Source organism: Podarcis erhardii (genome assembly GCF_964252035.2).
Source record: "Podarcis erhardii genome assembly, chromosome: 4".
NCBI lineage: Eukaryota > Metazoa > Chordata > Lepidosauria > Squamata > Lacertidae > Podarcis > Podarcis erhardii.
In genome coordinates this window covers 221,476-248,842 of record NC_138508.1, presented here as the reverse complement: position 1 = coordinate 248,842, position 27,367 = coordinate 221,476, and the positions used below count along the sequence as shown (strand labels likewise).

At 53.7% G+C, this 27,367-nt stretch overlaps 1 protein-coding gene across 4 annotated transcripts in view; it reads left to right on the top strand.

Moving 5' to 3' along the window:
- DNHD1 (dynein heavy chain domain 1) overlaps window positions 1–27,367 on the top strand; it is a 60,588-nt gene that overhangs the window by 6,824 nt on the left and 26,397 nt on the right. For 3 of the 4 annotated variants that reach the window (XM_081859967.1, XM_081859966.1, XM_081859965.1), the window contains exons 7-27: window positions 1,314–1,565; window positions 2,914–3,057; window positions 3,248–3,338; window positions 3,854–4,122; window positions 4,445–4,688; window positions 4,779–4,936; window positions 6,052–6,177; window positions 14,618–14,894; window positions 14,988–15,115; window positions 15,271–15,469; window positions 15,686–15,777; window positions 15,913–16,129; window positions 16,330–16,455; window positions 16,608–16,705; window positions 16,836–19,884; window positions 20,111–20,255; window positions 21,325–21,520; window positions 21,602–21,890; window positions 21,996–23,724; window positions 23,815–24,023; window positions 24,262–24,466. In XM_081859967.1, the coding sequence (XP_081716093.1) occupies window positions 1,314–1,565; window positions 2,914–3,057; window positions 3,248–3,338; window positions 3,854–4,122; window positions 4,445–4,688; window positions 4,779–4,936; window positions 6,052–6,177; window positions 14,618–14,894; window positions 14,988–15,115; window positions 15,271–15,469; window positions 15,686–15,777; window positions 15,913–16,129; window positions 16,330–16,455; window positions 16,608–16,705; window positions 16,836–19,884; window positions 20,111–20,255; window positions 21,325–21,520; window positions 21,602–21,890; window positions 21,996–23,724; window positions 23,815–24,023; window positions 24,262–24,466 (8,243 nt within the window). Of the gene's footprint in view, window positions 1–1,313; window positions 1,566–2,913; window positions 3,058–3,247; window positions 3,339–3,853; window positions 4,123–4,444; window positions 4,689–4,778; window positions 4,937–6,051; window positions 6,178–12,390; window positions 12,575–14,617; window positions 14,895–14,987; window positions 15,116–15,270; window positions 15,470–15,685; window positions 15,778–15,912; window positions 16,130–16,329; window positions 16,456–16,607; window positions 16,706–16,835; window positions 19,885–20,110; window positions 20,256–21,324; window positions 21,521–21,601; window positions 21,891–21,995; window positions 23,725–23,814; window positions 24,024–24,261; window positions 24,467–27,367 lie in introns of those variants that run through there. The other variant, XM_081859968.1, reaches the window with a different exon arrangement.

Sequence of the window (27,367 nt, the reverse complement as noted above, 5' to 3'; positions counted from 1 at the left end):
AATCCTGAATAATTTCTGTATTGGTGCTCACTTTTTGTCCCAAATTAATCACTTTTTGTCCCAAGTTATCAATTTTAGTAGTCAAAGCATCCGTCTTCTTGTGAAGTTGTTCCAACAAGTAGCTTATCTTACATAATGCAGTCACTAAGGCTTCTCCTGTTGACATTCTTAAATGGTCCAAGGTCAATCCCTGATTCTCACAGTTCTTATCATGCAGCTGGAGATTCCCCAGCTCCACTCTTGTAACAGTTTCAAAAGCTCCCTCTAGAGGGAAACAGTCTCCACTTGTATCAATCCTTTCAAGCACAGTTCAAAAAGTAAAGTTAGTTTCAATTTTCAGTTACTTTTCCTCCTTTTTAAACGCAGAAGAGGACAATGGAAACAATATATTTCTCTTATTTAAGTAACTGTCAACATACGTTCTCTTCACTGTCAATGAACTCTCCCAAAACGTCAATCTACTGGCAGCCCGTTTCCAGGTTCAGAGCAGTGGTAATTTAATTTTTATCACTCTCTCCTGCAGGCTACACAATCCAAAATTTCCCCCCTCTTCTCCTGCTTCCAAGGGGGGTTTAATGATTTTAATCGATGGAAGTTTATTCCTTTACATAAGGCTTTCCAATTCCTTAGCTTGCAGCTTCTTTGCTTCAATCTATTTACAAAAGGGGAAGGTGGACTTCCTGTTTGAGACCTTCCCGTTTCAGTACCAAATTAAGACATTTGTAAATCCAATTTTCCGTTCTACTCACAGGTAGTTGTTTGAAGTCAAATTGTCCACAGGAAAAAGTCAGCGCTCTCCGGCAACAGCAATGCAGCTTCACTCCGTGAAAAAAGCAATCAATTCAAAGCACCGCGCCACTCACCCCACGTCGCTCCGGATCCCCAAAACTGGGTTTCCCCGCGAGCAGGGGAGGCGCAAAGGGTGCCAGCCGAATCCCACATTCACAAGCTTCTCCCGCCTGTGATTTTAGTGGGTCTCCGCCTTCGCCGTGGCGGTCAGACCCTGATTTCCACGGAGCAAATTCCTCCCGATCGGAGGAACTCCGCCATTGCCAGAGGCGCCAACCCGGAAGTCCGGGCCACCCTGCTTCATACAGGGAATGGCTGGGATGCTGCAAGGGGCCCTTTGAAAATGTGCGGTCAGGTTGCCCTTGTGTGAAGTCAGGCAGACTCCTGTTTGCAGGCAGCCATGTAGATCTGTATGCATGTGTCTGCTGCAGATAAGTCTGCCTGTCTGGGCCCAGGTGAGGTGCCTGCCTGGCCGCTGCACCCAGCCAGCAGTGGCGTCATTGTTGCATGTCTTGCTCTGGCAGGTCCGGGACGACACATACAGGATGGTCCGTGGGCTGCAGCAGCAGGTGCAGAGCTACAAGCTGTACATCACCAAGGCTTCCCTGTACAAGCAGCGCATCGACTTTGAGAAGCTGCAGCACCGCCTGCAGATCGCCGAACACTGGCTGCAGAGGCTGGGCTTCCTGGCCCTGCTGGTGAACCTCCTCCTCTGCCAGAACCTGGTCTCTGCAATGCAAGAGGAAGTCAGAGCATTTATCTATGACACCATGAAGGTCTCGTACCCCAGGGATACCTGCTCGGGGGGGGGGGGGGGGCAGAGCCTGTCGTGGTTTCCAGCTTCTGCTCCAGCAGGGGATTCAGGGTCGGCCTCCAGAGTCTGGCTCAGCTCTTTGCTTGTGGAGCAGACAGGATGCTCTGCCTTACTGAGGTTATTAATACTGTGCATTTGGAAACAACAACAGCAACAACAACAACACTTTATTGGTTATACCCCACCCATCTGCCCAGGCCTTCCCAGCCACTCAGGGCGGCTTCCAACAGAATATTAAAAACACAATAAAACATCAAACATTAAAAGCTTCCCTAAACAGGGCTGCCTTCAGATGTCAGAGAGCTGTTTATTTTCTTGACATCTGATGGGAGGGCGTTCCACTGGGTGGGCACCACTACCAAGAAGGCCCTCTGCCTGGTTCCCTGTAACTTTGCTTCTCACAGTGAGGGAACCACCAGAAGGCCCTCAGAGCTGGACCTCAGTGTCTTGGCAGAATGATGGGGGTGGAGATGCTCCTTCAGGTCTACTGGGCCGAGGCTGTTTAGGGCTTTAAAAATCAGCAGCAACACTTTGAATTGTGTTTGGAAACGTCCTGGGAGCCAATGAAAGTCTTTCAGGACCAGTGTTATGTGGTCTCGGCAGCCGCTTCTAGTCCCTAGTCTAGCTGCCACATTCTGGATTAATTGTAATTTCTGGGTCACCTTCAAAGGTAGCCCCACGTAGAGCGCATTGCAGTAGTCCAAGCGGGAGATAACCAGAGCATGCACCACTCTGGCGAGACAGTCCGCGGGCAGGTAGAGTCTCAGCCTGCGTACCAGGTGGAGCTGGTAAACAGCTGCCATGGACACAGAATTTACCTGCTCCTTCATGGACAGCTGTGAGTCCAAAATGACTCCCAGGCTGCGTACCTGGTCCTTCAGGGGCACAATATGGATATCTTCACCCAGAGCTGAAATCAAAGCTTTGCATCTCCCAAACAGGCTCTTTTTAGCCAGAGGCTATCTCCTGGAGAAAGACTTAGCACACCATTCTCTTCAGTGATTTCGGAACAAAAAGCTAACATACGCAAAATGGATCCCTACAGATTAACAAACACATAGGGCTGTAATACAACCCTTTCTCACCTTGTGAGAGCTAGCAGAGATGCATTCTCACTCATCATAAACTTGTTAGGCTCTCTGCAACTCTAGTTTAGCTGAATGGAAGTTTCCATACCATGCTACACAGTATACATATAGACACATACTGTACAGAGTTCTTTCCCATTTCAGGGTACAATTAAATAGTTACACTTAACATGTCTAGGGTGCCAGAAGCCTTTTCACCTGCCCCTTGGTGTCTCCCCGCAGGCCGATGGCATCAAGCGGAAAGCGGTCCTCCAGGTGCACCTGGTGTTTGGCGCCGACAGGCAGCTCATGCTCTTCCCCTCCCAGAAGGAGCTGGAGGACTGCCTGCTGGGGGCTGTGAATACGGTCTTGGAGTCCGTCCTGCAGGTGGGTCAGCTTCCTGGTCAAACACCACGCAAGGAGGGTCCCTCCTCCCTCTCCCTCCACCCCACAACTTCCTGGCTTCTTGTGCCTTGCACTTAACCACATTTCCATGCAGTAGGCGGCAGGGGCTGCCCAGAAGTGTTTGGGAAGGGGCTTTGCCCCACCAGCTGAGTAGACTTTCTGTTCCCTTCAGACGACCCGGGTCAAAAGTGAGGGGTCAGCGCCTCCGGAGAACCCTCAGAGCACTACAGCTGAAGCTGAGCACCACGCAGCCAAGCCGAGTGGTAAGCCAGGGAGAGGACGAGCCCCATCCCAGTGGGCCCTTGCCTGGCCTCCTTGGGCTCTCCTGGGGGCTGCTCAAGGGGTGGGGGTGGGGTGTTGGGCTAGGCCTCTCCAGAAGTGACACCAAATCTATGCCAGTTCCTTCTTGCTCCATCCACATCCACACCATACCTTGAAAGCCCCCTTACACCACTTTCCCCCCACCCTATGAATCCTGGGAACTATAGTTTATGAAGGGTCTTGGGAACCAGCTCTGTGAGAGGTCCCAGCATGCTTAGTGAAGTACAGTTCCCAGTATTCCTGGAAGAAAAGCCACGACTGCTAAAGTGATCTAAGAGTGCTTTAAATGTATGGTGTGGATGTGAACCGTGAGCTTGCAGAGTCTGCTCCCCTTGTTCGGTGTATGTGCTCTGCTTTTGTGGTGTATTTGCCATCTTGTGGACCTACAGATTTGAGGGGTGGGTCGTCGTCTTTTCCACCTTGGCCGGGTGACAGTGCTTGTTCTCCTCCCCTGCAGCTGCAGATGTGAGCAGTGGGAGCGCCATTCCTCAGCAGGGCTCCCTGGAGCCCCTCATTCAGCCCAAGCGGCTGTCGACAGCAGAGCTCTGTGGTGAGAAGCCCCAGCTGGTATATCAGATGGACGTGAAGGTATATGGTGGCCTGGAGGTCATTGGCCACCGGTTGAAGGGCATGTACCCCTTGCTGTCGCGGGAGCAACTGGAGAAGGACCTGAGGTCAGACCGCATCATCCAGGAGGCTACAGAGCAGCTGCGTGCCCTGCTCACGGTGAGTGCCCGCTGGAAGTGTGGGCTGCTAAAAATATAACCTTGAGACACATTATTGCTAAAATCATAAAGACCCAAAACATTTATATATTTTTTTGCACTCCCTGACCAGAACTCCTGGGAGGTGGGAGCAGGTTGGCTTCCTCCTGAACCATGGGGTGTGGGGAGAGCCAGGCCCCGACATCTGCAGGGGAAGTGGGGAGAGCTGCAGAGCACGTGCAGGGTTCCTTTCTGGCAGCCCTGACTCGTGGGTCAGAGGGCTGGGGCCGGGTCCAGCATGGCAAAGGCCTCAGCTGAGTGCTGCCCCCTTTCCCCACCCACAGACGGCCCTGACCGAGACGGAACTGCTGTGCCGACAGTACACCTGGCTGGGAGAGATCTACAACTTTGTGCACAGCTGGAGCCCTAGCCAGCTGGAAAGCATGAAGAGCTGGCCGGCCGAGGACTATGTGAACCGCATCCTCAAGCTGCGCACGTGGGTGGCCCAGGTCCAGAAGGTGCCCCGTGTGGTCATCACACACAACCTCCTTCTCTTAGTGGACTGCAGCGGCATTCATCAGGACCTCCGTATGTGCTGGGGAGGGGTGGGAGCAAGGGACCCTGCTGGAGTTCCTGCTCCACTGGGGGGCCATTTTCCAGCCTGCTCTGTCCTTGCAGTGCCTCTGCTGGCCTCCATCAATGAGGACATCCTGGCCTTGCTGCTGAGTGAGACTGCGCAGCGGAGCGAGAAGCTAATTGCTGAGCTGTCTGGCGTCCTGCAACTCTACATGAATGTTGGCACCGACATCTTCACCATTGCCAAGTGCTCCCAGAAGGTAGGATTCCTTCCCCTCCCCACCTGGCAGGCAGGGAGGCAGAAAGGCCCTTGCCTTAGCTAGTATTCATGGTCATCTGGGAATCTTCAGCTCCCGCCTTCAGTTAATGTGCAGATTCACTGTCCCCATGTTCTACCTTTCCTGCACATCTCCAGGTTGTATGTAAAAAGAAAAGATTCCTCTTGCTTGCCTAGCCTAGTTGGGGCCCAGACCACCCTTGCCAATAGATAAACCCTGCACTGCAATCCTATTATTATTATTATTAGTAGTAGTAGTAGTAGCAGCAGCAGCAGCAGCAGCAGCAGCAGCAGTAGTATACCACCCTTCATCTGACGATTTCAGGGTGGTTCACAGCATAAAAATACAGAATAAAAACACAAAGTGAATAGTAGTAGCAATAACAACAACAACAACAACAACAACAACAACAACAACAACAACAACAGTCCTAAAGGATCCTTTCTGGCTCCCAGCATGTTTCTGAGCACAATTCACAATTCACAATTCAAGAGCCCCAAATGTTGTAAGAGAGAATTCTCTGCTCAGAACCTCTGAAGCCTTGACTGCTCCTGTGAGCCTGGGGTGGGACTAACAGAGAAATAGCTCTTGTATCTTTCCAGGAAGCTTCTGCTACATGGAGACACCTGCAAGAAGGAGGCTGCTTGTGGGGGGTCTGGCTGGAGAAAGGAGGGGGCTCGGGCCCCTTGCCTGTGACACATTCTTCCATGGGTGGCTTCAAGGTTGGGTCCCCCTTAGTAGTCTGGGTTGCCAGGGAGCCCTGTCCAATAAATGAGGAGGGATCCAGGGGTGATGGTCAGGAAGCAGAGTTCTGTGACTTGTTTCCGCCCCTCTGTTTCCACCCTCCCATTTTTCTGCTGCCAGCTTTGGATTCCAGGTTCTGCGTGCTCCTGCCGGGAAAACCAATGTTGTGTAAGGAGCCTGGGCATTCTAATCACATCTGCAGAGGACAGGGCTGAGGGCTGGGGTGGATTCCCAACCTGGGGCAGACCCCAGGTGCGGCATGGTACAGCCAAGGCTTGTGGGCTAGTGATGCCCATCTGGGGCTCTCTGGGGCAGCAGCAACATCCCTGCTTGACGTGCTTCTTCCCATGCAGCTGGAGCAGTACCAGGGGCAGATGGCAGAGCTGCAGGAATATGTTGACTACGTGCGAGCCCTCAATGAGGTCATCCAGCAATGCTTCCGCCCTCTTACGCCCAGCGAAGAGAGCCTGGAAAACTCGGTGAGAGACCCAGTTGCAGGGTGGACAGGGAAGGATTTTGGTGGTGAGTGGAAAAGAAAACACTGGCGGGGCAAAGTGATGTGCCAAGCTGGAGGCTGACACTGCTTCAAGAGTAGCATCACCTGATATTGGGCATCCTTCATGTTTCAATTATATTCTTGCAATGAACCTGGTAAAATGTGGGTTGAATGAGGTAACCGTTAGGGGGATCTGTAGCTGGTTGACTGACCAAACCCAAATAATACTCCTTAATGGTTCCTCATCATCCTGGAAAAAAGTGACCAGTGGGGGGCTGCAGGGTTCTGTCCTGGGCCCATTGTTGTTCAATGTCTTTATATGTGACTTGGATGAAGGAATTGAGGGGATGCTCATCAAATTTGTAGATGACACCAAACTCCAAGGGGTAGCTAATGCCGCAGAAGACAGAATCGGGATTCAAGACAACCTTAACAGATCGGAGAACTGGGCCCAAACTAACTTCAAGAGGGACAATTACAAGGTCCAGCATTTAAGCAGGAAGAACCAGATGTACAAATATAAGACGGGGGACACCTGACTTATTAGTAGTACATGTGAAAAGTATCTAGGGATCTTGATGGACCGTAAGCTTAACAGTGTGATTCAGCAACAAAATAGCTAATGCTATTCTAGGCTGCATCAACAGAAGTGTAGTGTCCAGAACAAGGGAAGTAATAGTCCCACTCTCATCTGCCTTGGTCAGACCACACCTAAAATACTCTGTCCAGTTCTGGGTGCCACAATTTAAGAAGGATGTTGACAACTGGAATGTGCGCAGAGGAGGGCAACCAACAAGATCAAGGGTCTGGAAACAAAGCCTTAGGAGGAATGGTTGAGGGAACTGGCTATATTTATTTTATTTTTTTAAATAATATTTATTAGAAATTTCCAATTACAAAAAAAATAAAAAGAACAGAACATCCCAATTTAAAATCTTATTTTCAGTAGCATCTTTCCAGGACTTCCCCTCCCCTCCCCCTCTTGTATTCCAATTCTTACAAATGAATTCAGCAAATTCTTATCCCAGATTTTGAACTTATTATCATTAGCCCAGTTTTAAAAATATTTTCCCATCCCCTAAAATCGACCTGTTCCCTTCCGCGCGTTCCCTCCTTTAATATACAATACAGATTAAAATAATCAAATATAATTAATTAAAATAAAATTGTAAAAATATAATTAAGATAATCAAATATAATTTTACACCCTTTGGATTCCAAATTTCCCTCCCCCCTTTCCCGGTTGCGTTCCCAATGTTCATCAACGTCTGATGTCTTCCTGGAGCTCCCACATCTATCTAGGCCATAGTCCTTTACCAGTCATCTTTAATTTCGAATGTCCAATCTTGGAAGGAGTCTATCTCAAAAAGGCCCATTTCTTCCATCCAGATTTTTATATTTAGGAGTAAAAACTCCAATTTTATTTCTTAGACTTTTCAAATCTGGATGTCCCAAATGTTCCCACTTCCAACTTTATCCAATTCTTGTTGTTCTTGTTGTTCTTGTTAATCCCTCTCCTCCTTTTTTTTTTTTCCTGCTCTCCTGCACAAATGTTCTAATTCCAAAAGCTGCTAATTCCTCTGCAGAGGCTCTGTTATTCAGGAACAAAACATTATGCCAAGTCCCTTCCATTCTTCAATAGATAAATCTATTGTCTCCTTTAGTGTGTAGACCTCTGTAGACAAAATAGTGTTCCATTCCTGCAGTTTCCCAGGAGATAAAAAGTTCTATTCAAGTTCCAAGCCAACAATACTTGTAATATCCCTCAGCTCCTCTAGGTGGATTGCAATAACTCAGTTCCCTTCCAGATCACGCCCACCAGTCAAAATAACTTGCTATTCCTTGTTTTAAGCAATTTGTATCCAATTTATAACAAATGTAACCGGCAAAGTCCTTGTAACAAAGTTCTCATTTTTGTTCTTCCGCTTTGACAGCTCTTTGACAGCTGTCAAAACCTCTCTTTCTCTTCTCCCGGCGCTCTCACAAATCGCTCCCAGGATTCCGGGGGGGGGGGGTTGCTTTTTAATTCAATTCCACTTTTCTCCTCCAGCTCAGTCTTATAATTTTCCATCGCGAAGTTAGTAACCTTGTCAAAATAGGGTTACGCTCGATCTTAGTTGTCAAATCCTTTACTTTAACTCCTCTACGACAGGGGGGGGGGCCTGACTTCCTTTTTGCGCCTCCCCCTCTCGCTCCGAATTTTTTTAAAAAATTATCCCCCTTTTTAGTCCAGGTTCCAATTACTCACGGGTTATTCTTTTAAGTCCAAATTTTCAATAGAAGAAGTCAGCGCTCTCCGTCGAATGGCATGCGGCTTCGCTCGGCAGGGGAAGCAGAGGACTCAAAGCACCACCCCCCCTGTCACCTGTTCCGCAGCCTTTAAAAAGGCTCCTTCGCGGGTCGGGGGGGCGCAAAAGGTGCCAGCCGAGTCACCATGTCCATGGGTTTCAGCGCCCATGGTTTTTGAGGGTCCCCGCGTCGCCGGCACAGTAGGACCCAGCCCCTGCTGAGCAGGCTCCCTCCAGAGCTTGGAGGGAGTCCGCCATTCGGCGATGGCGCCAACCCGGAAGTCCCCGGAACTGGCTATATTTAACCTGGAAAAGAGGTGACTGAGAGGAGATATGATAGTCATCTTCAAATATCTCAAGAACTGTCACATGGAAGGTGAAGCAGGTTTATTTTCTCCTGCTCTGGATGGTAGGACCTGAACTAACGGATTCAAGTTATAAGAAAGGAGATTCCAAGTAAACACCAGGAAGAACTTTGTGACAGTAAGAGTTGTTTGACAGTGGAATGGACTCCCTCAGGAAAACACTCCTTGTAGGTTTTTAAGCAAATCTTGGATGGCCCTCTGTCATCAAATCCAGAATTGGATTCCACAGTCACCTACGGACACACCACTAAGACCGTGTTCATGGAAGACAATCTTACTCGGCTATGAGTGATTGCCAAAGGAGAAGAAGACAAAAGCAAAACATTGCATAAGAGCCTTCTGGATCTGGCCAGTGGCTCATCTAGTCCAGCATCCTGTTCTCACACTGGCCAACCAGACTTACTTCCTGCAAAAGTGAGTCCAGGCACTGGGCTCTGCTCTATGCCTCCTTCCACTGCGAAGACAGATGCCAAGAATTCATTCAGCTTCTCTGCAATCTCCTTGTCCTCCTTTAGCACACCTTGGACTCCCTTGCCATTCAAGGGTCCCTAGATGGTCTCCTGCTACTAATGCATTTGAATAACATTTTGCTGTTGGTCTTTATGATTTTAGCAATGTGCACCAACATTTTTAGCATCCCTTTTTTCTGCTTGCCTTGCTTTTGCCAAGGTTTGTGTTCCTTTTCCTTTGGACAAGACTTCCATTTCCCAAAGAAAGCTTTCTTGCCTCCAATAGCTTCTTTGCTTATTAACCACACTGGTGTCCACTTGGCCCTCATGGTATGTTTCCTGATCTGATGTATGTACTGTATACACTCTTGCTGAACTTTTAGTATTGTGGTTTTAAACAGCTCCCAAATGTTTTGAAGAGATTTGGCTCTCTTGGTTTTGCCTTTCAACTTCCTCTTTACCAATCCTCTCAATTTTGGGGAAGTTTATCTTATGAAGCCAAACACTAGATATTCTTGGGAAATTGCCATTTACATTTATTATTATTATTATTATTATTATTATTATTATTATTATTAAATTATTAATAATTTTCCCAAGTTAAAACAGTACAACGCATCATCAGAGATCTACAACCTCTCCTGGACAATGACAGTTCTCTTTCTCAAGCTCTGGGAGGAAGACCTTTCATTGCCTACAGACAGCCACCCAATCTTAAACAACTCCTAACCCACAATAATACTACTACCAGACTTAACACGGACACTGGCACCAGAGCCTGCAATAAACCCAGATGCCAACTTTGCTGCCACATACACCCGGACAACATCATTACTGGCCCCAACAACATCACACATACCATCTCGGGACTATTTAATTGCTCATCGTCTAACATTGTGTATGCCATCAAATGCCAACAGTGTCCTTCAGCTCTCTATATTGGACAAACAGGCCAAACCTTACGCCAAAGGATAAACGGACATAAATCCAACATCAGGAATCACAAGACAGAGAAACCAGTAGGAGAACATTTCAATCTCCCAGGACATTCTATACAAGATCTCAAAGTAGCTGTTCTATTACAAAGGAATTTCAGAAATAGACTGGAAAGAGAAGCTGCTGAATTGCAACTTATTACCAAACTTAAAACCATGGAGAGACCTGGTCTTAACAAAGACATTGGATTCTTATCTCATTATACATGATAAAGCCATTTTTCACCTTCTCACCCCTTGCTTTTTCCTGTAAGACCTATTGCAGTCGTTAAGAGTCGTCAACAGGCTCATCACAGCTATCTGCCAATCACCCATTCCCACCACCCTTCTGAGTAATACCCCTCCTCACCTTCTCACTATATAGAAGGGTCTGGTGACTTCTGTTTCAGTGTATCTGAAGAAGTGTGCATGCACACGAAAGCTCATACCTAGAACTAACTTAGTTGGTCTTTAAGGTGCTACTGGAAGCATTTTTTTTTCTTTTATTTTGTTTGGACTATGGCAGACCAAGACAGCTACCTACCTGTCCCAGGTAGTGTAGTTACTGACCTTGAGCCAGACATCCTGGAGAGTGAAGTCAAATGGGCCTTAGAAAGCACTGCTAATAACAAGGCCAGTGGAAGTGATGATATTCCTGCTGAACTATTTAAAATTTTTAAAAGATGATGCTGTTAAGGTGCTACACTCAATATGCCAGCAAGTTTGGAAAACTCAGCAGTGGCCAGAGGATTGGAGAAGATCAGTCTACATCCCAATCCCAAAGAAGGGCAGTGCCAAAGAATGCTCCAACTACTGCACAATTGCACTCATTGCACATGCTAGCAAGGTTATGCTTAAAATTCTACAAGGCAGGCTTAAGCAGTATGTGGACTGAGAACTAGGCAATGACAGGCCTAGACAGCATCTTAAAAAGCAGAGACATCACCTTGCCAACAAAGGTCCGTATAGTTAAAGCCATGGTTTTCCCAGTAGTGATGTATGGAAGTGAGAGCTGGACCATAAAGAAGGCTGATTGCGGAAGAATGCATGCTTTTGAATTCTGGTGCTGGAGGAGACTCTTGAGAGTCCCATGGACTGCAAGAAGATCAAACCTCTCCATTCTGAAGGAAATCAGCCCTGAGTGCTCACTGGAAGGACAGATCCTGAAGCTGAGGCTCCAAGACTTTGGCCGCCTCATGGGAAGAGAAGACTCCCTGGAAAAGACCCTGATGCTGGGAAAGATGGAGGGCACAAGGAGAAGGGGACGACAGAGGACGAGATGGTGGGACAGTGTTCTCGAAGCTACAAACATGAGTCTGGCCAAACTGCGGGAGGCAGTGGAAGACAGGAGTGCAAATGGCTTGAGATACTTATTAGGTCCATCAATTACCATCTCGCATATATTCAACACATAAAACAGCGGCAGTTTGTAGTTGACAAAGGAGAGCTGGACCCAGAACGGGCCCCATTCCCTTCCGGAGCTGAGGGCCGCATCCAAGCTCCCTCCGGCCCTGGGGGGCCCTCTTCCTCTGGGCCCCCAGCAGCCTTGGCCTCAGGCCCCCCTCCGCCCCGGCTCCCCTGCAGGCGGCCCTTGAGGGGTCTCTCTCTCTCTCCCTCCCTCCCGGCAGCAGCAGCAGGCCAGGCTCCGCTTGGGCCTCCCAGGCCTTTGCCCTTCCCCGTCCCTGGCTTCTCCTCCGGAAGCTTCCCTCCCCCGAGTCCCCGGCTGCAGGGAGGGCCGGGCTGTCCTTTCTTCTGTGAGGAGCGGAGACCTTTTTCTCCTCAGGAGAGACGGGGATGGAGCCAGCCGGGCCCAGACATGGCAGCCGCCTCCGGCCGCTGAGGCCTTTTCCCGCCCTTTCCCTCCCCCGCTCAAAATGGCTCCCTCAGAGCGCTGCCTCCCGGCCGCTCTCCCCAAGGCCTCTCAGGGGCCTCGGCCCAAGCAAGCTCTGGCTTTCTTGACTCCCGTCTTTCCCTCCCAAGAGCTCCCGCGGCGGACATGCTTCTCCTCCTCCTCCCCATTGCCCTGGGAGGCAGGCTGGCCCTCCGCAGGTTTTGCAGGAGGATTCAAAGGGATTTCTCCCTCTCCACTTGATCAGAATAAAAGACCCCCAAGCTGCTTACGAAAAGAAGACTTGGTGTTGGCAAGGGCAGCTCTCAAGAGCTTCAGCTGGAAATCATCCCTTTTTACCTCAGGAGTCCCTGAGGAGTTTTAGGAACTCCCCTAGAAGATGGATCGGAAGTGCAGGAAACGCCAGGAGTGTCTTTTCCTAGTTTCTTGAGGCTTCTCCTTTAGCTATTGAAAAGGTAGATTTCCTTCTCTTAAAAGAAGACGTTTTTCATAACTTTTGAATGTAACCGGCAGATGGAAAATCGGAAGTTCTTTCTTTCTATATTGCTTCTTTTCCCCTTTTCTTCTCTCTTCTCTTCCTTCCCTATCTTCTGTCTGCTTTTTCTTTTCTTTTTCCTTTTGTAACCTTTTCCATCTATTTTTTATGTACATTCATCTTAAAGGTAAAGGGACCCCTGACCATTAGGTCCAGTCGTGGCCAACTCTGGGGTTGCAGCGCTCATCTCGCTTTATTGGCCGAGGGAGCCAGCGTACAGCTTCTGGGTCATGTGGCCAGCATGACTAAGCCGCTTCTGGCGAACCAGAGCAGCGCACGGAAACACCGTTTACCTTCCCGCTGGAGCGGTACCTATTTATCTACTTGCACTTTGGCATGCTTTCGAACTGCTAGGTGGGCAGGAGCAGGGACCGAGCAACGGGAGCTCACCCCGTCATTGCGGGGATTCGAGCCACCAACCTTCTGATCGGCAAGTCCTAGGCTCTGTGGTTTAACCCACAGCGCCACCCGTGCCCTTTTCTATATCTTGCTGTACTTTGAAAAACTTTCACAATACAGTTATAGAAAACTAATGTACATAAAAAGAAAAGAAAACTCTTTTCCTCGTAGCCAATCCTTCACCTTGTAGGTCTTCTTCAGAGTTGGGGGCTTTGTCCTCTGATGCTTAACTCAGCGCTTTCCAAGGGGATCCTGATGTGCTTTTATCCCCAGACCACTTTCCATTCAGTTTCCCATAGAGCCCAAGTCCTGGGAGGGCTTCCCTCTTTCTGCCCTAGCTGGCCGTCCCCAGATGTCCGGTGTGTCCGACATTTTTCTCTCAGACAGAATGCGAGCCTTCCCTGTTTGGCTCTTCTTTCTCAGGTCCATCTAAGGAGATGAAGGTGTCCTCATCCTTTATTTTCTAAATGTCTTAATTTGTGTATTACCCAGGCATATGGAGAAGTCCTAGGGGACTCTCCACTCATTCTTTAAGGAAATGGCACCTTGGCTTGTTTTAAAGGACAATTTCCCGGTTGTTGACATCTGCAGGGCATCCCCTCGGACCTCACATACTTTGGTGAAGCTGAGACTGAGGAAAGGTGCTCAGAGGGTTGTTCATATTTGGTTTTGACGCAGAGGAATCCCAGCCCATCCTTTGGGGATCCTCCTGTTCCCTGAACACCCTCCAGTCCATTCTGGCCCAAAATGGAAATTGGTACCTACTGTGAATTTCTGTTGGAGGAGTGGACTGGAGGACATTCAGCCACCTCTGTTTTTCCCTCAGCATTCTCTTAGTCTGATTCATATGTTTTTGTTTTCATGCATTCAATGGAGGTGTAGCTGTTTTACTGACATGCTTATGTTCCAACTGAGCTTCTAGTATTGTGGTTCTTCAACAACCCCCAAGTATTTTGAAGAGTTTTCACTCACTTGGTTCTGCTTTTCAACTTTCCTTTTACCACTCCTCTCATTCTTGGTCAGTTTTCTCATTTGAAGCCAAAAGTGACCATGTTGGATTGCTTTCGTGACTGGCAGTTTAAATATATCTTGAATTTGATATCACTACAACATGTCTCACTGATTAAGTATCCGTCTCTAGACCACTTGGCATATTTGGGTCGGGAGGATGATACATAGCTGTCAACATTTCCCTTTTTTTAAGGGAAATTCCCTTATTCCGAATAGGATTCCTCGCAAGAAAAGGGGAAAGTTGACAGCTATGGGATGATAGCATGCCCCCAGCACTGAATAACTATGGGCACCCAGTATCCCCACCCACAATGACTCTGTGGAAAAGTGGGTCCCCCTGGGAATTTCTAGCATGTTGCACTAGTGTGATGTTGAGCAGGCCACCTCCAGCACACCTTTTCCTTCCTATAGCGTTTGTGACCAGAGATAAGCATGGGGCAGACTTGGTATGTGCTGGGGATGGAGAGCAGCCCTTTGGGCTGTGCAGGTTCCTCTCGGGTGAGGTGCCCGGGGAGCCTGGCATGAGCCTGACCCTCAGCCTTGGCTTTTGCAGCTCCTGGACACCTGGGATGCCTTTGCGTACCAGCAGCGGGAGGTCTCGGACTTCATTGTCTCACGGCGCCTCAGCATCATCGCTGAGCTCAGTAGCTCCCTCCGGAAAGCGACCCTGGAGCTGCAGGAGCTGCTGACTGTCGTGACAATGGGGCGTTTCCAGGACCCCTCCCAGAACCCCCGGGCCATGGAAGAGGAGCTGCGTACTCTCTGCCAGTCCTTCCAGGCCACGGTGTTGCGCATCACTGATCTCTGCCGTTCCCAGCGGATCCTGACAGGTGAGCTGCAGGGTGTTCTTTCCTTGCAAGGAGGGAGCTCCCTTCTTCTGGGCTGGATGTGAACCCTGCTGCGGCCCTTTGCTGCCTCCTCAGGGGATTGCATGGACGTCACATTCATCACTGGGAAGCAGGGGGTCATCGAGATCCACACTCGCATCTGGCAGCTTTTCCGCATCATCACTGAGCAGATCACTGAGTGGAAGTGTCTGGCATTTGTCAAGGTAAAGAGACGGAGGGGGCTGGGTTGGCCTCTCCCTGCCCAAGGAGAACCACTTTGGGGGTCCCAAACCTCAGTCCCTCCCTCTCCCCCAGCATGCAACCTATGTGAGGCTGCCCAAGCATACCTCCTCTGCTCTCCTCTCATCCCCACCCCCAGTTCAACACCGGTTTGGCCATGGAGAAGACTGAAGAGTGGCAAAAGGAGGTGATCAGCCTGGAGCACTGCCTGCCCAGCCCAAACCAGGTGCTGCAAGCCTGCCTGCGTGCCATTGCCAACTTGCAGAAGTACCTCCCTATCCTCCTGAAACTGGGCAGCCACTTTCTCAAGCTCAGCTGCTGGAAGGAGATATTTGCTGGTGAGACCCTGGTGCTAAGGCATGAGGCAGGAAGCACCTTGGCCGCCCCTGCTGGACCCTGCCCTGGAGGTCAAAGTGCTTCCTCCTCCTCCTCCTCTCTTTCCATGGTGGGAACAGGGGGGGGGGGTCAAGAAGCCAGCAGGTGGGGGGGGGGAGAAGCCTCCTCTGAGGACTCGGACAGAGCCCATCTCCTCAGCTGCCCCCCTTCTCTCTCAGTGATGGGCGTGAAGTGCCCCCTCAACATGCAGTTCACACTGGGGCAGCTCCTTTCCTACCCGCTCCTGGAGCACAGTGACTCCATCTTCAGGGTGAGTAGCTTGGCATGGCAGGTTAGCAGAAGCTGGGCCCCCTGGAGAAAAGGAGGCTCCTTGTGCCCGCCTGGCCCAGCCTGGCACCACCCCACCACTTTCTCCTGGGGGGCTGTGACCTTCCTTGATCCCCAGGTTTATGCTTTGGAGAAGAGCCGCCATTACGCCAGGGACACCCTTTTCCGCCTGGAGAGATCCTGGGCCGAGAAACAGTTCCGCCTCGTCAATTTCATCCTCAACGTTCCCCACAAGGAGCCGCAGCCTGAGCGCTTTCGCCGGCCGGCTGCTGCGCGGCACCGCCAACCCAAGCTGGAATACATCTCTAAGGACAGTGGCACCTATGTTTTGTCAGGTAAATCCCCAGAGTGCCAGCCTCGGCTGCAAGGGCAAGGGCTCCTCACTTGGGGAGGGGGGGCTGAGCTGTGACCCGAGCAGAGAGAGTCCCCTGAAGGTGGCTCCTGCTGCGGGAGCCCTCACCCCTGTGTGGCATGGGCCAAGGCGGGCTCTGCCTCCTCTCCCTGCCCGGCCCTCATCCTCTGGTCTCGGCCTCAGATACTGCAGAGTTGAAGGCAATGGTGGAGCACAGCCTCTTGACTCTCCAGAACATCATCCTCTCCCCGTTCTCCTCCGACATCCTGCTGGAGGCTGAGAGCTGGGCGTCCATCCTGCGTTCCTTTGGTGAGGAGCTGGGGCAGGAGGCCCTGGGGGAAGGGCAGTTCTGCTGCAGCCCTCTATTTTGGTGTGGGGGCAGCCAGCTTGGCCATGAGGGAGGAGGTGCTTTGCAGCAAAGAGAGAGTCTTCCCTCTCCTCATCTCCACTTTGTACCTCAGAATCCCTCCTCGAGGCCTGGGTCAATTTCCAGCAGAAATGGGTCTTCTTGAACATTGTTCTCTACGAGATGGACATCAGTCTCCCCAGCTCTGAGCTGGTGAGTTGCAGACGGGCCTCTTTTAGCCCACGAGCCTCTTGGTTGCCTCTTCCCTTTGGGCACCCTTGCACTGGTCCCCTGCCCGAAGTCCCTTGCTGCAGCCCAGTCTTCCCCTTCCCCTTCCATGCAGGAGTCGCGGTTCCAGCGGGTGGACAGCCACTTCCGAGAGTTCATACAGGTGACCTGCAATGACCCACTGGTGCTGTCCAGTGTGAGGCCCCCCTGTGGCTCCTGCCGCGAGAGCCGCTTTGTCGGGGGTGCCTTGCAAGAAGCCTTTGTGGACGGCTCCAGAGACCTGCAGGTCATCATCCGGGCCCTGGACTACGTGCTGGAGGGCACGCGCATGGGCTTTCCCCGCCTCTTCTTCCTCAGCAACGAGGAGCTGATCAGCCTGCTGGCCACAGCCTCTGAGCCAGCAGAGGCCTCAGTCTGGGCCCAGCGCTGTTTCCCCGGAGTGCGCCAGCTGGCGCTCATCGTGCCCTCCGCTACCCACAACCGTGGCACCTTGTCAGCCGAGCTGCCAGTGGTGCAGGTGACTGGCCTGGTTGGGGACCAGGAGGAGGAGCTGGAGCTGTGCAGCATAGTTTGCCTCAGCCGGAAGGCCACCCAGTGGCTCTGCGCCCTGGAGCAGCGCATGAAAGAGACCGTCTTTCAGCAGATGCAGCAGTGTGTGGCCCAGCGCCTGGCACTGCGGCCCCAGCTGGATGTGGCCTTCAAGCATCGCCCTGGCCCCACCGAGCTGCCCCTCCACATGGTGGTGGAGGGCTGGGCCACGCTGTGTCGCACCTTCCCCAACCAATGTGTGGTGCTAGCTGAGGAGGCCGTGTGGCGCGCCACTCTGGAGGAGGCCCTCTCAAATCAACGCTGCCAGCCAGAGCTGGAGCTCAAGCTAAACCTGAAGCTGGAAGCCCTGGCCCACTACGTCCGCAACTTCCGCAGCCTGCGCCCCTGCCGGCCCGGCAGTGAGCAGCTGGGTCTGCTGCTGGAAGTGCTGATCACCCTGACGGTGCAGCAGCGCGACACCCTTGCCCGGCTGCTCGAGTGCCAGGTGAGCTCCCCGCAAGCCTTTGAGTGGGCCCAGCTCCTCAAGTACCGCGTGGCCCTGAGTCCCGAGTGCGCCCAGACAGCGGGGCTCCCTGCTGGCAGCCCCTGGGTGGGCAGCCCCCCTGGCTGCTGGGCAGAAGCCCTGGACCGCCGCTTCCGCTATGACTATGAGTACCTGGGGCCCTGCCTGCACCTCCTGGGGAGCCCCTCGCTGGACAAGACCTTCCTGGGCCTGCTCTTGGCCCTGGACGACTTCCGCTGCGGAGGCCTGCTGGGCCACCCGGACGTGGGCAAGTCTCAGACGGTGCGGGGCCTGGCCGAGGCTCTGGGTCGCCAGCTGGTCACCCTGCACTGCTCCCTGCAGATGTCGGTGGGCTGCCTCTCACGCTACCTTTGTGGGGCGGTGCATGCTGGGGCACTGCTGCTGCTGGAGGCGGCGGAGCGGTTGGAGGCAGCGGTGCTCTCGGCCTTCAGCCAGCGTTTGGTTGACCTGCAGCGGATGTGCCTGAGCCTGCAAGGGGGCCGTGGAGCCACAGCGGGGGTGTCCTCGGGTGGCGGCTCCCCCCATTCCAGCCAGAGCTCCGAGAGCTCCGAGAGCTCTGAGGGTGAGTTGCAGCCTGCCATCCCCGTGCTGGAGCTGGGCACCGATGAGGCCGAGCCCTACCAGCCCCGTGTCCTGGGCAACATCCTCTTTGGGGGGCGGCTGCTGCGGGTGCGGGAGACCTATGGCTGCGTCATCACCCTGGAGCGCCTCCCAGAGGCCCTGTGCCTGGCCATGCGCCCCCTGGCCATGCTGCCCCCTGACCTCACCCAGCTAGCAGAGGTCACCCTGCTGGCCGCTGGCTTCCGGGAGGCTACCCATCTCGCAGAGAAGCTGAACCACTTTCTGCGCCTGGAGGGGGAGCTGAACCCGAAACCCCACCTGGGCCGTTGCAGCCTCGTCCGGGAGGTGGTCAGGGTGGCGGTCAGCATCCTGTTCAGCCCTCCAGCCGGGCAGGGCTCCCTGACGCTCAAGTCCCGGTCCTTGGGCAGGGCCGCATTCTTCCAGGGCCTGGAGGAGCAGCCGGCCATGGTCAAAGCCCTGTGCCTCTCCTCGCTGCTCAGCGGCCCTGAGTGCCCACGACTCCAGAACACACGGGACTTGCTGCGCGAGGTCTTTCCGGGAGCCCCCCTGCAGGCCTTTGAGTCGCGGGTGCCCTACCGCCTCCAGAGTGCCTTGGTGGCCCAGCTGCACGAGGACAAGCTGCAGCCTGAGCAGGAGCTCCTGAGCCTAGCTGGCCAGCTCTTCCAGGCCCTGCGGGGGGCCCCAGGCGTCCTTCTGCTGGGGCCTGCGGGGGGCGGCAAGACCACCATGTGGCGCACCCTGGCCAAGGCACTGAGCCGCCTGGCAGCCAGCGATGCTGCCCCAGGGGCCCACACGGCTGAAGTCAGCCCCAGCAGCCCCTTCCAGCCGACCAGCCCCGTCTGCCTGTGGCCAAACTGCCTGAGTGTAGCTGAGTTTGTGGGGAGCCTGGAGGGCAGCATATGGCAGGATGGGGTCCTCTCCCGGGTTCTGCAGAGAGCGGCCACCTCCACCCTGGCACGCAGGACTGGTGAGGGGAGCTCCCAGGAGTGGCTGGTGCTGGATGGGGCAGCCTGCGCAGAGTGGCTGGAGCCCATCTCCTCCCTCTTCAGTGCCAGACCTTCCCTCAGCCTGCCGAATGGGCAGAAGCTGCGGATCCCCGAGAATGTCAAGTTCCTCTTTGAGATGCCCAGCACCTCCAACGTGCCCCCCTCCGTCTGCACCCACTACGCCCTGCTGTACTGCGGGGGGGCCAGTCTGTGGCGGGGACTGCTGGCCTCGGGCCTGGCCCCTGTGTACCGCATGTACAGCCTGACCCAGGAGAGCCTGGCCATGCTGCGCAGCCTGGCCGAGGAGCTCTTCCCCGCCACGCTGGCCTTCCTGCGGGAGCACTGCTGCTCGGTGCTGCTCCCCCACACCCACCCCCAGGACCCCGTGGCCCAGGGCGTCCAGGAGACAACCACCTTCCTGAGGCTCCTCCTTGCCCTGCTGGAGCAACACCTGCGCCGGGACCGGGTCAAGCACCTGCCTCCTCCTCCTCCTGCTGCTGCCGCCACCGCTCAGGAGTCGACAGGTAAGTGACCCCCGCCCCCGGGGCACCTGGGGGCATGTTGAGACCCCAGGGTGTGGGGGAAGGAGCCTCTTCCTGCCAGGGCTGCATCCCATGCTGTGGGGCTATTCCCCTAGATCCCTATGCCCTTTGTGTGTTTAGTGGTGGAGAGGCTCCTTGAAGCCCTGGCTCTGTTGAGCATGGAGCATGGCGGGGGGGAGCCCAGCTCACCCCAGCCCTTTCCCCACAGACTCCAAGGGCACCGTCTTGGACAGCCGCACTGCCTCCTTGTCCCGTAGTCTGGACGACACCGTCCCTGCCCACCACCACTTGCTGGTGCAGAGCATCTTTGTTTTTGCCTACATCTGGGGCTTCGGAGGCCACCTGCACCCCAGGTACTCTGGACTCTTTGCACTCTTTGCCTCACGAGGTGGGGGGAAGACCTAAGGATGGCCCGTGGGGGCAGGGGAGAGCCAGGGAAGAAGGGTACAGTAAGTGTATGGAAAGAGATTGTCCTCTTGGTGCTGTAACCTTCCAACAGTTTGACTTCACCCCCAAAGGCACACTCCTCCATAGTCTCCCGAGACAGCCGGGCACCAGCTGCCAACTAGCTGATGTTGTGTACTGAGGGGGCAGCACGGAGGCTGGAGAAATGAGGAAGGGACCTTGGGGGAGGGGAGAGGACTGGAGGAGCAAAGCGGGTGGGAGAAGCCAGCAAGGGGCATCCCAGCGTCATAGGGTAGGGCAGGTGAAGAGGTGAGTGGCACTGGAGGTCCTGCATGGAGGCAAGAGGGCTCTGTCTCTGCCCCCAAAACCCTCTCTCCTCATTCAGACCATCCCAAGCTCTTCTTCAGCCCCTCCCCCCTTGTCTGGTGGTGGAGCGTGGGTTGCCAGTGCCCAGGGCCACTCGGAGGGGTGGGAGGGAAATGGATGGAGAACACACACATTCAACTGCCTAATGGGGCCACGTCACCCAGGAAATTACAGCTGCAAAGAAAAGAAGAGTTGTTCTGTTGTCTGGAGAGGTCGCTTCCTGGTTGAAATGTTTTGCCCCTAACATTTATTTTCCTGGGGCAACCACCCCCGGCCCCCCCCCCCATGCTATGCCCCTGCCCCCAGGCAAGGCCCTGCGACGACAAGGAGGGCTTGGAGAGACCCACTTCAGACTTGGCCAGCAGCCAAGATCCTCTCCTCTCCTCTGCACTCTGGACCTTGGGCTTTTCTCCCTTGTGGGCATCACAGTGGTGCAGCAGAGCTGCTTTCGGACTCTCCACAGGGGCCAGAACATCTTACTGTACATGGGTCCCCTCCAACTCTACGATTTGATATGATTCTGTTATATTGGTGGTGCTGAACAGGCAGGGTGTGAGCCATGCCGGTGGGTGGGGTGGGTGGAGCAGCATTTTGGTATTGCGGTCTTGGGGGCTTCAAAGAGTTCTTCCCCTGCCCTTTGTCTTCCTCCAGGCACTGGCCTCTCTTTGAGCACTTTGCCCGCCAGGCCCTGCACAGGAGCCAGTTCTCCATCAAGCTCCCCACTGGGCCTTCCGCCTTCGACCTCTGCCCCCTGGCAGCAGATGGCACCCTGGAATCCTTTAACGGGTCCTATCTATCCAACCGTGTCAAGGTCCTCCCAGTCGCCTTCTCTGTCCTGCAGCCCCAGGTAGGGCCAGCCCCTTGCGGGGGGGGGGGTCTCTGGCTGGGGAGCCCATGTGTGTTCTGCCATTCCTTCCTCCCTCCTCAGCATGAGCGGGCGCTCTTCGTGGTGGACCTGCTCCTGAGCAGCGAGCGTCCAGTCCTGCTGGTTGGGGAGCCGGGCTGCGGGAAGTCCTCCTTTGCAGAGATGCTGGTGCAACCGAACCACAGCTACCACCGGGTCTGCCTCACCCCTGCACTTAGACCAGCCCACCTGCGCCACCTGCTGCACAAGCGCTTCCTCAGCCTGGCGCGAGACAAGGGCAAGCCCGGGCGGGGGGCAGCTGCCAAGGGACGCTGCCTCTTCCTAGTGGAGGACCTGCACTTGGCCTTTGTGGGTGAGCCAAGGGGGCTGGGGAGGAGAACGTCCTCTCCCTGCTCGGTGGGGAGGCGGTGAGGGATTTTGCCACAGCTCTTATGGTCCTCCTCCTCCTCTTGTCCAGATTCAGCCCGGGGCTCGAGCCCTGTGGTGGAGTCCCTGCGCCAGGCTCTGAGCTACCAGCAGTTCTACCACGGAGAGACCCTGGAGGTGCAGCACTGCCCGGCCACCGGCTTCAACTGCTTTGGCACACTCTCCGTGCCCATGACAGGCGCCCTGCCCCTCTGCCCTCGCTTTGGCAGGCTCTTCAGCACTGTGGTGTTGCCGCTCATGACCAGAGACTCCCTGCTGGGCCTGTATGTGGAGCCTGTTCTGTGCTGGCTGGAGAAGTTCCCCCTGCTGACCCGGCAAAATGACTTGGCCTTGGCACTGGTCAGGGCCACCATCAATGCCTATGAGATGGCCAAGAGCTTGTTCCCGCCCTCTCCCTCCTGCTGCCTCTTCCACTTCTCGCTGCACGACATCCAGAAGGTGTTCAAGGGGCTGTTCCTGCTGCGGCCCCGCCCAGGCATCCACCTCAGCAGTCCCCTGGAGGAACAGAACTTCAAGCAGGCGTCCAGCCGGCGCACCTCTGGGGTGGCCAAGATGACCATGGGGGCGGGCTATACTGCCCTCCTCAGCACCCGACTGGTCGTCCGCCTCTGGATACACGAGTGTCTGTGTGTCTTCTGTGACCCACTGCAGAGGGAGCAGCAGCGGAAGCTCTGCGAGCAGATGCTGATGGACGTCGCCATAACCGTCTTCTGTGCCAAGCGCAATGTCATTCGGGTGGCGCAGAGGACCTGGTCCTCCAGCCCCCCCAGGGACCAGGACCACCACCCGCCCAGCAGAGCTGGCATCGCCTTCCACTTGCCCAGCAGGAGCTTCAGCAACAGCCTTGATGCAGAATGGGCAGCGGAGGAGGAGCCAGAAGAAGAGAAGCCCCTCTTCCCTTGGAGTGGTGAGGTGGGCTGCCCTGACCCCTGGGACCCAGTGGAGCAGGCAGCAGCGCTGGCCTTGGACCGCCCAGACCCTGGAGAAGGCCTGGCTGTTTTGGAGCTAGAGAGCGAGACCACAGAGGCGGAAACCGCAGAGGAAGCTGCAAGGAAGCAGACCCCTGCCTCCCAGGGCCGGTCCCCACGTGACCGGCGCCGGGCATCCCCCAACCGGCTTCACCTCCACAAGGCCAGGCGCCATGGCTCTCCCAAGAAGGAGAGCACCGGCCCCCTGCTGCCCTCCCACCTCCTGCTGCAGCCAGGTGAGGAGCTCCGGGACGTCGTCTTCAGCAAGGACCTGGGCCCCGACTCCTACAGCCCCAACACCCACAACCCTTACCAAGAGAAGCTCTGGAAGACCCTGGAGAAGCAGCTGAAGCACTTGCTGCCCAAAAACTTCCTGCTGTGCTTGGAGGCGCTGAAGCACATAGTGCGCCTGAGCCGGCTCTTCTGCGGCCCTGACCGGCATGGGGCCATCGTCTCCTTTGCCCGCTGCACAGGGCGGAGGACCCTCGTGGCTCTGGCTGCTCGTGCCACCGCCTCGCTGCTCATGGAGATACCTGCCAAAGAGGATGAGGCAGGGGCCCTGGCCTTGCTGCGATTGGCCAGTTGGCAGGCAGGCATTATGGGCAAGCGAGTGCTGCTGCTGGTGCACGCTGGCATAAGCCTGGCCAACTTGCACCTGCTACTGGCCCTGATGGCCGAGGGCACGTGCCCTGGCCTCTACAGCCCAGAAGACACCATGGCTGTCATCCAGGCCCTGCTGCAGGAGAACCAGAACATCAAGCGGAACATGCGAGAGGAGCTCATTCTGCAAAGGTGTGGGGCTGGGGCAGCCCTTGGCCCAGGGGGTTGGCAAGGGAGGACTTGGTTCAGGGCTCAGGTCCTGCCTTCTGGCTTTCCTTGCAGATTCTTCCAGTTTGTGCGTGCCAACCTGCATGTGGTGCTGCTGCTGGGGGGTGCTGGCTCCTTGGCACTGCCGCCCATCACAGCCACAGCCCTGGCCCAAGTGCTCAGCAGCCTGGAGGTCTATCAGCCATGGAGCCATGAGTCCTTGGTGGCAGTGGCCTCCAAGCACCTCATGTACCACCAGAAGACTTCAACCAAGCTCACTCGAGGTGGGTGCCACTGAAGCAGCAGCTGGGAGTGGGGAGGAAGGGGACTCCTTCCTGTCCCTCCAGCAACAGCAAACAGCCCTGTGCCCACCATGCCGCCACCCCCCACTCCCTGCTTGCTTGCCCACTTGTTCTCCACTCTCCTTGGTTTGGTGAGGGCAGCGTCCCAATCTCTGTCTCCATGATGGACACCCCACCCCAAGCTCTGACCTGGGCAGATATGTCCATTCTCTCTTGCTAGGGCTGACGTCGGTGCATGACCTCAAGGACCTGATGCATCGCACGGCCAAGGCTGCCTCCCAGATCCATTGCTGTACCATGGCATACATGACTTCCCTGGCTGCCCACCTCCCCCTCGTCAGCCCCAAGACTTTCCTGGATTTCCTGGACACCTTCCTACTGCTGTTGAACAGTCTGCAGGAGAAGAATGCCAAGCAGCTGGATCGGTAAGTGTGGCTCTTCCACTCAGCTGGGAAGGTGGGCGCAGCCGTGACACCAGCAAACCCAGTTTTCACTTCCTGGGACTTCAGGTAAGGCCCCTGGGTCCAGCCACGCTGCTGCCTTGGGGTGGGGCCAGGAGCTGGGCTGTGGCATTCTGGAGCAGCTCAAGCTGGTGGGATGTGGAGGCCCTGTTATGGGGGCTCCACCCCTGCTCAGTCACTACTGGAAAGCAGTGCGTTTCTTGGCTTACACTGGGAGTTTGTTTCTTGGTTCTGGGGCTGTGGAGTCCCACAAGGGTCCATTCTGTCTGCTGTACCTTTTAATGTCTACATCAAACCACTGAGAGCCATCATCAAGGGATTTGGAGCATGACGTCATCAGTATTCTGGTGACAGGAATCTGCCTTTCCATTGACCCCAAGAGTGATTCAGTCCTGGGGACCTGCTGTTGTCCCTCTAGTCCAAATGCTCAGTGTGATATTGAGATGAAGAAATGCTACTCTAGGCTGCATGAACAGAAGTTTAGTTTCAGATCAAGGCAAGTCATAGTGCTGTTCTCTTCTGCCTTGGTCAGACCACACCTGGAATACTGGGTCCAATTCTGGGTGCCACAATTTAAGGATATTTATTGACAAGCTGGAGCGTGTGCAGAGGAGCACAACCAAGATGATCAAGGGTCTATAAATCAGGCTTTATGAGGAACGTTTAATAATAATAATAAAATTTTTTTATTTATACCCCACCCTCCCTGGCCAGAACCAGGCTCAGGGCGGCTAACACCAATAAAATTACAATAAAACATAATAGGAAAGGGGGAAAACCTGTTAATTAAAATAAGGGTTAAAATACAATTTAAAATGCAGCCTCATTTTAGTAGTAGCCCATAAATCAAAACCATACGGGGAGGGAAACATAAGGGTTAGTCTGAGAGTCTGAGCCCAAACCAAAAGCCAGGTGGAACAGATTTGTCTTGCAGGCCCTGCGGAAAGATGTCAAGTCTCGCAGGGCCCTGGTCTTTTGTGACAGAGCGTTCCACCAAGTCGGGGGCAGTACTGAAAAGGCCCTGGCCCTAGTTGAGATCAATCTAACCACCTTGTGGCTCAGGACCTCCAAAGTGTTGTTATATGTGGACCTTAAGGTCCTCCGCAGGGCATACCAGGAGAGGCGGTCCCATAGGTGCAAGGGTCCTAGGCCGCATAGGGCTTGAAAGATCAAAACCAGCACCTTAAACCTGACCCTGTACTCCACCGGGAGCCAGTGCAGCTGGTAAAGCACTGGGTGAATGTGATCCTGTGGCAAGGACCCCGTCAGGAGCCTTGCCATCAGGAGCCTCGCCGTGGCATTCTGCGGTTGAGAGATTTTGGTATGTTTAGTCTGAAAAAGAGGAGACTGGGAGAGATATGATAGCCATCTTCAAATAGAGAGCCATCTTCAAATAGAGAAAGGAGATTCCGACTAAACATCAGAAATAACTTCCTGACAGAACTGTGTGGAATGGACTCCCTTGGGAGGTGGTAGACTCTCTCTCACTGCCTCCATTTCTTCCCCTTCTATTTGCCAGGAGGTGATGGGACCAATGGCCATGATCTTTGTTTTTTTGATGTTGAGCTTCAGACCATATTTTGTGCTCTCCTCTTTCACCCTCATTAAAAGGTTCTTTAATTCCTCCTCATTTTCTGCCATCCAAGTTGTGTCATCTGCATATCTGAGGTTGTTGATATTTCTTCCGGCAATCTTAATTCTGGCTTGGGATTCATCCAGTCCAGCCTTTTGCCTGATGAATTCTACATATAAGTTAAATAAGCAGGGAGACAATATACAGCCTTGCCGTACTCCTTTCCCAATTTTGAACCAATCAATTGTTCCATATCCAGTTCTAACTGTAGCTTCTTGTCCCACATAGAGATTTCTCAGGAGACAGATGAGGTGATGAGACACTCCCATTTCTTTAAAAACTTGCCATAGTTTGCTGTGGTCGATACAGTCAAAGGCTCTTGCGTAGTCAATGAAACAGAAATAGATGCTTTTCTGGAACTCTCTAGCTTTCTCCATAATCCAGCACATGTTTGCAATTTGGTTTCTGGTTCCTCTGCCTCTTTCTAAATCCAGCTTGCACTTTTGGGAGTTCTCGGTTCACATACTGCTTGAGCCTGCCTTGTAGAATTTTAAGCATAACCTTGCTAGCATGTGAAATGAGTGCAATTGTGCAGTAGTTGGAGCATTCTTTGGCACTGCCCTTCTTTGGGATTGGGATGTAGACTGATCTTCTCCAATCCTCTGGCCACTGCTGAGTTTTCCAAACTTGCTGGCATATTGAGTGTAGCAGCATATTGAGTGTATTGAGCGCACAATACACTCAATATGCTGCAAGAATATTGTACGCTAAGATATGGAAAGAGAAAGCTGCCCCGACAAAGAACCAATGGCTACTTAAACTAATAGAATATATCCAACTAGCAAGCATAAGGGCCAAGGTAAGAAATATAGAAGGAAAGATAGTAACAAGCGTGGGAACAATTTGAGGGATATTTAAAACAATGTGATATCAAGATAAATTTACCAGCAGTGATTAATATGTGAGCAGCAGCAAACAAAAGTAAGGGTTATGAATAGAAGGAGAAAAGAGTAGATCGGGGTTTTCAACCTATGTGCCATGGCACCCTGGGTGCCCTGAATGATGGTTGGGGTGCTGTGGGCAACCCTGGCCTCTGCCTCTCTTTCCTTCCCTTCCTCTTCTGATGGCCCCTCACATCTCTGCCTCCCAAAGGCTTGCATGGCTGCAGGTGAATGGTGTCCCTGGGGTTGGTCAGGGGATGCTGGTTGCCAGGAGCTGAGGCTACCTTGGAGTAAGCAAGCAAGTGGGTGAAGGAGCCCAGCCCGCCAGCCCATGTTGCTGGGAATGGACAG